Source organism: Onthophagus taurus, chromosome 3 (genome assembly GCF_036711975.1).
Source record: "Onthophagus taurus isolate NC chromosome 3, IU_Otau_3.0, whole genome shotgun sequence".
In the NCBI taxonomy this organism is placed as follows: domain Eukaryota; kingdom Metazoa; phylum Arthropoda; class Insecta; order Coleoptera; family Scarabaeidae; genus Onthophagus; species Onthophagus taurus.
This window is the reverse complement of record NC_091968.1, coordinates 24,459,908-24,470,000: the sequence shown is the minus strand read 5'-3', so window position 1 is coordinate 24,470,000 and position 10,093 is coordinate 24,459,908. Positions and strand designations below refer to the sequence as shown.

The 10,093-nt window shown below is 30.1% G+C and overlaps 1 protein-coding gene, 1 long non-coding RNA gene and 1 other non-coding gene across 8 annotated transcripts in view; 2 read left to right on the top strand and 1 right to left on the bottom strand.

The window, feature by feature from the left end:
* The window catches only part of LOC111420118 (tyrosine-protein phosphatase non-receptor type 13-like), a 118,294-nt gene that overhangs the window by 27,219 nt on the left and 80,982 nt on the right, over positions 1–10,093 (bottom strand). For 4 of the 5 annotated variants that reach the window (XM_071195462.1, XM_071195461.1, XM_071195463.1 and 1 more), the window contains 2 exons: positions 4,516–4,700; positions 4,048–4,200 (listed from right to left, as the gene is read on the bottom strand). In XM_071195462.1, the coding sequence (XP_071051563.1) occupies positions 4,048–4,200; positions 4,516–4,700 (338 nt within the window). Of the gene's footprint in view, positions 1–4,047; positions 4,201–4,260; positions 4,342–4,515; positions 4,701–10,093 lie in introns of those variants that run through there. The other variant, XM_071195464.1, reaches the window with a different exon arrangement.
* The window catches only part of LOC139429584 (uncharacterized), an 83,309-nt gene that overhangs the window by 65,130 nt on the left and 8,086 nt on the right, over positions 1–10,093 (top strand). The gene's annotated exons all lie outside the window — the stretch shown is intronic.
* Positions 9,560–9,631, top strand: TRNAQ-CUG (transfer RNA glutamine (anticodon CUG)). Its single transcript has one exon. It is a non-coding gene; the product is annotated as a tRNA-Gln (tRNA).

Sequence of the window (10,093 nt, the reverse complement as noted above, 5' to 3'; positions counted from 1 at the left end):
TCTGATTCCTTCATAACATATAAAACATAGATCTCTGCTTATGACAAAAATTAAATTCTTGATGCAGAACCACAAGATACTAAGAAGTCCATTATTCTATTCAGAATTTTGATTCAGTTGTTTGTTATCATAGCTCTTCACATCTAACTCTGTCATGTAGTGTTTTTCCATGAATGCTTATTATTTCCATTTCGACTGTTCGCATCATTTTCTGTATCTTGGAGCTGTCTAGTCTTGTTTTGGAAGTGTGTATTATTATGAGTCCCATTTGTAGACTCTTATTATGCTTTCCATTCTAATGTTCTTCCATATAATATCTTTTAAGCAGCTTGACATGTGGTATTCTTTGTGTTATTAATCAGTAATGAGTGCAGGGTGTCCAAATTTCGATGGGTTTGCAGGGTATCTCATTTATTATGAAAGATAGAAACGGCTTTCGGGAACTTGAGCTACTTTTTTTGTGAAATATACAATGGCGCAAACCGAATTTTCATAGCCATCTTCGTTTTTGATATACAGGGAGTGTTGGAAATAGATCTGTATCTCGGCTATCCGGAAATTTAGTAAACAAGTAAAAACTGGTTCTAATAGATTTTTTCACGTGGAATCCAATGGTGCAAGTAGAATTTTTCTAGTCATTACGGTTTTTGAGTTATAAACACAACTCAAATACTCGACTTATAAAATACTTAACTCTTTATAACTCAAAAACGGTGATGACTAGAAAAATTCTGCGTGCACCATGGGATTCTACGCGAAAAAATCTATTAGAACCCGTTTTTACTTTTTTACTAAGTTAGATAGCCGAGATACAGGGGTGTCTGAAAATCGTAAATTTTGAAACACTTCCTGTATATCAAAAACGATGAGGGCTATGAAAATTTGGTTTGCGCCATTATAGGTTTCATAAAAAAGTAGCTAAGATTCGCGAAAGCCGCAACTTTCATAATAACTGAGATAACCTGCAAACTCATCGAAATTTGGACACCCGGTACAGGGTGGTTCAAATCCGATGTCCGAATAGGCTAACTCGGAAACTCTCAGAGTTAGAAAAAAAGTGTCATGATCTCGTTTTTCGAGAAACTGCTAATGCCGAAAACTTCACACCGCTATCGTCTTTTGTTTTTCTCCTAGAGGCCAAAATTGAAAATATTATAAAACCAACAAGTGCTTTGGTTATTAACAAATTATCTTAGTTATTATTATAGGTGGAGTGTTATAACTAAGACATTATATGGACACTTTTTTACAGAGAATTTCATGACGTAGTCCTTCTTACTGCCATTTTTGCAACTTCAAAGTGAGATGTTGGTGAGGTTTATATATAAAAGGTTGTCTAGGTTCGTACGCAACCATACTGCGCATTACGTCACATGTGGAAAATAATACCGCCAAGCAATTCAAATTAAACAAATGCATGGAGCACCACATGGCCATGAGGTTGCGTGCGCAATCTGTGATCGCTTACGTCACGAAACACTCCTGCTCTTGCCCCTCGCCCACAAACTAAAATCAAAGTATTGCAGCATAGGAACTTAGACAACCTTTAATATATAAAATTGTCACAATATCTCAAAGTCTAAAACCGAATTTTTTTTTTGGTCTACGTCATCGAATTCTCTAAAAAAAAGTGTCCATATAATGTCTTACTTATAATACTCCACCTATAATAAGAACCAAGATAATTGTACTTGCTGGTTTTACGATATTTTCAATTTTGGCCTCTAGGGGAAAAACAAAAGACGATAGCGCTTTGAGGTTTTTGGCATTAGCAGTTTCTGGAAAAACGAGATCATGACATGTAAGCTACTTTCTTTCTAACTCTTATAGTTTCAGAGATAGCCTATTCGGACATCGAATTTGAACCACCCTGTATGTACAGAGGTAGTCAACTCATTTTATCAACTTGCTGAGTCAACAGATGTGATTAATTCGAATTCATAATAAATTTATACGGATAGAGGTTATCAAATTAAAGTCGTGAGTTAATTATAAAGTAGTATAAGTAAATTTCCATGGAAATGCTTTAAATTTCCCGGATTGTTGTTCTTAATAAGAATCAAAAATGTTTTTATTTGATACCAAACATGACATATTTGGATTCAAAAATAAAAAAGTTAGGTTAGAAGCTGTCAAATGTCAAAATTAAATATAACGACTTTTTGATAAATATTGAAATGATCCTAATAAGAATCAAAAATGCTTTCATTTGATACCTAACATGATATATTTGGGTTAAAAAAATAAATAAGTTAGGTTAGAAGCTGTCAAATGTCAAAATTAAATATAACGATTTTTTGATAAACATTGAAATTATCCTAATATGAATCAAAAATGCTTTAATTTGATACCTAACATGATATATTTGGGTTAAAAAATAAATAAGTTAGGTTAGAAGCTGTCAAATGTCAAAATTAAATATAACGATTTTTTGATAAACATTGAAATTATCCTAATATGAATCAAAAATGCTTTAATTTGATACCTAACATGATATATTTGGGTTAAAAAATAAATAAGTTAGGTTAGAAGCTGTCAAATGTCAAAATTAAATATAACGACTTTTTGATAAATATTGAAATGATCCTAATAAGAATCAAAAATGCTTTAATTTGATACCTAACATGATATATTTGGGTTAAAAAATAAATAAGTTAGGTTAGAAGCTGTCAAATGTCAAAATTAAATATAACGATTTTTTGATAAACATTGAAATTATCCTAATATAAATCAAAAATGCTTTAATTTGATACCTAACATGATATATTTGGGTTAAAAAATAAAAAAGTTAGGTTAGAAATTGTCAAACGTCAAGTAATCGCCATTTTGTTTTTGCTAAAAATTAAGATATCTCAATAACGGTTGGAGATAAATAAATCGAGTTTGGGTTCATTTTAAAGGTTTTTTAATTTTCTATCCATTAATGTTAAAAAAGAACAGCTTTATAACTAAAAAATTTTTTTTTTTCATTGTCGATTTAAATTTTTAATCTGTTAGAGTATCTATAGCAAACATTTTTAATTATTCTTTTTTAAGATAAGGTATGAAAGGAATCCCAAATAGAACAACATGTGAAAATTGCAAAACATATACAAAAATGTGATAGAAATAGATTGATAAAAGGTATAAGAAAGGTATATTTTGCATATTTCCACATATTTTTGCACATTTCAAAATAACGAATTTAATAAGCGAATAATCAGTGGTTGTTTTTGTTTCCATTTAAAAAAATGAAAATTGTCATTATATCTCAAAATCTAAAACCGAAAAAATTTTTTTGACTTCGTTATTAGATTCTCTGTAAAAAAGTGTCCATATAATGTTGTAGTTATAATCTCCACCTATAATAATAACCAAGATAATTGTACCTGCTGGTTTTACGGTATTTTCAATTTTGGCCTCTAGGGGAAAAACAAAAGACGATAGCGCTTTGAGGTTTTTGGCATTAGCAGTTTCTGGAAAAACGAGATCATGACATGTAAGCTACTTTCTTTCTAACTCTTATAGTTTCAGAGATAGCCTATTCGGACATCGAATTTGAACCACCCTGTATGTACAGAGGTAGTCAACTCATTTTATCAACTTGCTGAGTCAACAGATGTGATTAATTCGAATTCATAATAAATTTATACGGATAGAGGTTATCAAATGAAAGTCGTGAGTTAATTATAAAGTAGTATAAGTAAATTTCCATGGAAATGCTTTAAATTTCCCGGATTGTTGTGGGTTTTGGCAACAGAAACCATCGCGGTGTCGATCGTGCAAACACCGCTGACGTTACAAGTCTCTGATTGATCCGAACAAAGGACTTTGCAACCGCGCTCGGTATATAACATGAAGGCGGCAGCAACAATGAACAGAAGTTGTACAACTGATTGTGAGGCCAAAAAAAAAAGATTTTCACTTTGTTAAACACAATTTTAACAAGATACTTTTAAAACTTTAAAAAGAGACTTATAGACTAGAAACGATTAATTTTATTGTGATATCTTTTGACGGTGTTAGTTTTTCTTTTTAAAGTTAAAGTTTAGATTGAGGTGTACTCACGTCGAGGAGATGCATAAGGGAAGCTCTGGATGTGGCCTCGGGCTTGGTCATGTCCGTTAGGACGCGACATAGTTCGCCACTCAGCCTCGATGTGGCAGAGTGACTCGTGAGGGTGGCCCTCTTCAGCGTTTCGCCCAACGCAAAGATCCACATCTAAAAAAAAAAACAATTTAAATAAACTTAATTTCAACAAATTCAATAAATAAATAATACTTGTTACGAATAAACATGTTAATGGCAAAAATTCCTAACTGGAAGTTAACAAACGTTTAAACCAACTGCGTGACCGAAACTAAACGTGAGCACAAAAACGGTTACAATGCGAAAAAAATCACGCTTCGTCGATTTCGTTCAATACAAAAAAAAGAATAACAAACCGAACGGTTTACAATTACAATTGTATTTTTTTTTTGTTTGGAGTTGCTAAACAAAGAAGGATTTTATGGGTTAATGTAAAAAATGAGTTACCTTTTCGATTTCGGTATCGCTGCATGGTTTTCCTGGTTTATATTCGGGAGATAAGTAGCCACTCAAGTGTGAAGGGGGTCCCCCGAATGTAAAAGAAGTCGCCTGGAACTTCACTCTCCCCCTACCCGACAATAGAAGGGTGGATGGGGTGACGAAAGGGGTGCTCGAGCCGTTCGATGCACCGTCTGCAAAGAATAAATTTTCCAAAAATTAATATTCCAAGCTGAGCAAGCTGAATTAAATCTACTCGAACTCTTTAAAAGAAAACGTGATAAGAAAATTTAAATTTTAACTTATATAAAAAAAAAACAACCCCCAAAATTAGATACCTGCCTTTGACACTTCTTAAGCGTTTACACAAATTATGCTATAACTCAAACTGAGACCCACCCCCATTGTTGTCGTCGCAGAATGCAAATTTACTACGACGTAAAATGTACCCCGAGGGTTAAAGGGGGCACAAATAAACGTGAAAAAAAAGGAGACAAATCGAGAGGGTGAAATGTGTTCGCTGCAATCCTAATTCTGAAACGAACTCGGTAAATCCCTTTAGATGTGGACCTTTGACATCAAGGCTTTGTCCAGCTTTCCGAAATTTCCCGCTTATCTCCTCACTCACAGCTTCATAACTCTCCACCCCTTTAAAACTTCCCCCCAAATAATATTAATACAGTAAAATTATGATATAAAGGATTAATAGGGGGAAGGGAGTGTTGTTTAATGAAAAATATATAACAATTTAATACTAAATAATAATTAAAATTAGTTCTAATGACAGGATGACAGAAAACTAGACCTAGAACTAAAAATATTCGGTTGTCAGTTGCTTGACAGTACTAGATAACACTAAGTAGCACTAGATAACGTTAAGCTGTTCTATATTTTTATTGAACTAAATACTTTCTACTTCTAGGTCTAGTGGTAGTTCTAGTTTTATTTGGTACTCAATGAAATATAACAATTTTTTTATAAATATTGGAATGATCTTAATAAGAACGAAAAATGCTTTCATTTGATACCAAACATGACATATTTGGGTTAAAAAATAAAAAAGATAGGTTAGAAATTGTGAAATGTCAAAATTAAATAGATAAATATTAAAATGATCTTAATAACAATCAAAAATGCTTTCATTTGATGCCAAACATGATATATTTGGGTTAAAAAATAAAAAAGTTAGGTTAGAAGCTGTCAAATGTCAAAATTAAATATAACGATTTTTTGATAAATATTGAAATGAACCTAATAAGAATCAAAAATGCTTTCATTTGATGCCAAACATGATATATTTTGGTTAAAAAATAAAAAAGTTAGGTTAGAAGCTGTCAAATGTCAAAATTAAATATAATGATTTTTTGATAAACATTGAAATTATCCTAATATGAATAAAAAATGTTCATTTCATGCCAAACATGATATATTTGAGTTAAAAATTAAGAAAGTTAGGTTAAAAACTGTCAAATGTCAAAATTAAATATAACGATTTTTGATAAATACGGAAATGATTTTAATAAGAATCAAAAATGCTTTTATTTGATACCAAACATGACATATTTGGGTTCAAAAATAAAAAAGTTAGGTTAGAAGCTGTCAAATGTCAAAATTAAATATAACGATTTTTTGATAAACATTGAAATTATCCTAATATGAATAAAAAATGTTCATTTCATGCCAAACATGATATATTTGGGTTAAAAATTAAGAAAGTTAGGTTAAAAACTGTCAAATGTCAAAATTAAATATAACGATTTTTGATAAATATGGAAATGATCTTAATAAGAATCAAAAATGCTTTTATTTGATACCGAACATGACATATTTGGGTTCAAAAACAAAAAAGTTAGGTTAGAAGCTGTCAAATGTCAAAATTAAATATAACGATGTTTTGATAAACATTGAAATTATCCTAATATGAATAAAAAATGTTCATTTCATGCTAAACATGATATATTTGGGTTAAAAATTAAGAAAGTTAGGTTAAAAACTGTCAAATGTCAAAATTAAATATAACGATTTTTGATAAATATGGAAATGATCTTAATAAGAATCAAAAATGTTTTTATTTGATACCAAACATGACATATTTGGGTTCAAAAATAAAAAAGTTAGGTTAGAAGCTGTCAAATGTCAAAATTAAATATAACGATTTTTTGATAAACATTGAAATTATCCTACTATGAATAAAAAATGTTCATTTGATGCCAAACATGATATATTTGGGTTAAAAAATAAAAAAATTTGGTTAGAAACTGTCAAATGTCAAAATTAAATATAACGACTTTTTGATAAATATTGAAATGATCTTAATAAGAATCAAAAATGCTTTAATTTGATACCTAACATGATATATTTGGGTTAAAAAATAAATAAGTTAGGTTAGAAGCTGTCAAATGTCAAAATTAAATATAACGATTTTTTGATAAACATTGAAATGACCCTAATAAGAATCAAAAATGCTTTAATTTGATACCAAACATGATATATTTGGGTTAAAAAGTAAAAAAGTTAGGTTAGAAATTCAAACGTCAAATAATCGCCATTTTGTTTTTGCTAAAAATTAAGATATCTCAATAACGGTTGGAGATAAATAAGTCGAGTTTGGGTTCATTTTAAAGGTTTTTTAATTTTCTATCCATTAATGTTAAAAAAGAACAGCTTTATAACTAAAAAAATTTTTTTTTTAAATAGGTACGAATCTGTTAGAGTATCTATAGCAAACATTTTTAATTATTCTTTTTTAAGATAACGTGTGAGAGGAATCCCAAATAGAATAACATGTGAAAATTGCAAAACATATACAAAAATGTGATAGAAATAGATTGCATATTTCGTATAAAAAGCTTGCATATTTATGCGCATATTTTCTATAACTTGACTGCATAAAAATCCGAGCTCTATAACTAACAAATTTTTTTGAGTTGATCCTTTTAAAAGGACCTGGCATCTTCAGTGCGTTGTTGTAGTTTGTTGTCAAATGTCAAAATTAAACAATGATTTTTTAACAAATATAACGATTTTTTGATTAACATTGAAATTATCTTAATAAGAATTAAAAATGCTTTCATTTGATACCAAACATGATATATTTTGGTTAAAAAATTAGGTTATAAACTGTCAAATGTCAAAATTAAATGTAACGATTTTTTGATAAATATTGAAATGATCCTAATAAGAATCAAAAATGTTTTCATTTGATACCAAACACGATATGTTTACGTCAAAAAATAAGAAAGTTAGGTTAGAAACTGTCAAATGTCAAAATTAAATATGACGATTTTTAATAAATATGGAAATGATATTAATAAGAATTGAAAATGCTTTAATTTGACACCAAACACGATATATTTGGGTTAAAAAATAAGAAAGTTATGTTAAAAGCTGTCAAATGTCAAAATTAAATATGACGATTTTTGATAAATATGGAAATGATCTTAATAAGCATGAAAAATGCTTTAATTTGATACCAAACATGATATATTTGATTTAAAAAATAAAAAAGTTAGGTTATAAACTGTCAAATGTCAACATTAAATATAACGATTTTTGATAAATATGAAAATGATCTTAATAAGAATCGAAAATGCTTTAATTTGACACTAAACACGATATATTTGAGTTAAAAAATAAGAAAGTTAGGTTAAAAGCTGTCAAATGTCAAAATTAAATATAACGATTTTTTGATTAACATTGAAATTATCTTAATAAGAATCAAAAATGCTTTCATTTGATGCTAAACATGATATATTTGGGTTAAAAAATAGAAAAGTTAGGTTAGAAACTGTCAAACGTCAAAATCGCCATTTTTTTTGCTAAAAATTAAGATTACTCAATAACGGTTGGAGATAAATAAGTCGAGTTTGGGTTCATTTTAAAGGCTTTTTAATTTTCTATCTATTAATATTAAAAAAAGAACAGCTTTATAACTAAATTTTTTTTTTGGCAGCTTCAGTGCGTTGTTCTAGTTTCCTGTCATATGTCAAAATTAAATATAATGATTTTGTAAGATATATTTAAACGATCTTAATAAGAATTAAAAATCCTTTCATTTGATACCAAACATGATATATATGTCAAATATATATATGTCAAATGTCAAAATTAAATATAACGATTCTTAAATAAATATTGGAATAATCTTAATAAGAATCAAAAATTCTTTTATTTGATTCCAAACATGACATATTTGGGTTACAAAATAAAAAAGTTAGGTTAGAAACTGTCAAACGTCAAATAACCGCCATTTTTTTTTTGTTAAAAATTAATATATCTCGATAACGGTTGGAGATAAATAAGTCGAGTTTGGATTCATTTTAAAGGTTTTTTAATTTTCTATCCATTAATATTAAAAAAAGAACAGCTTTATAACTAAAAAAAATTTCTGAATTGATGTCGTAGTCTCCTGTCGTCTTTTTACAACACATTGAAGATGCCAGGTGAGATCTTGGCGGAACGTCTATCCCTTTCCAAAGGGAACCAATAGGAAGAACGGATAAAATCTCGGACCAGAAAGTTTCTGGACACTTTTGTATATCTTCAAAAATATCCGGCAACGTTTATAATTGCCCAGAAAGCGTTTAGGCACTTTTTGACGATTATAAAAATCACTAGGAATTTTTTGGACATCTTTCAAAAATATCCAGAAGTGACACTGGTGGTATCTCGCTAAAACTGACGTCATGTTATGGAGGGTCACCAAACTTTGCTACTATTGGTGGAATAACATTTTCATTCCAATACGCGCCTTTGATGACCCTCAATAAGATGGAGGGTTTTAAATCGAGGTCACAAAACGAGGTGCCTCCAACATCAAACGAATCGATGTTAGTGTCATTTCTGGTTATTCTGTGCTTTTGGTTATAACGAGGAGGAGGGACTTTATCTGTGAAGATGGAATAAAGTAACTTAGAAAATAAAATAACCTGATTTAGATTCTATCTATGGTAGATAATGTTTTGTTCCAACAAGGTCCGTTATATCAACTGTATCGATTTTTCAGCATATTTGAAACCTTCCTCTAACGAACTTCCTGAAACCTGAAGTAACAGGTCCCATGGTGTAATGGTTAGCACTCTGGACTCTGAATCCAGCGATCCGAGTTCAAATCTCGGTGGGACCTCATCTTTTTTAATCATTTTTAAACCTCAAAAAAAAAGAATCACTTCTATTTAATTTGAAAGCGTCAATTTGTGGTCGCTTAAAAGGCCGCTTCTCGTAAAAGGAAATTGCTCTTGGAAAAATTACCATCGCGTTGCTACAGCGTCGGATCTCGAAGGAAACGAGGCTTTCAAGAGACGTTCTCGAAGAGGCGATTGTCGCAAACTCGATTATTGTCGTGTAATTAGATTTAAGAGGTGGAAGTGGGAACAGGGAGGGTTTAATTGATTTATGACGATGGTTTATTATGAGAATGGGGGATTCTAAAATATACCGTTTAAAAAAGAAAGGTGGAAGAAATAAAAATAATTTATGATTTTACACTTGACCCAGTTGGTCGAGTAAATAGAAACTCTCTCGTTGCAAGTCCGAGTAAATAATCCATTTGGAAAGTTCGCCCGGCGAAAACAAAACTTGAAACGTC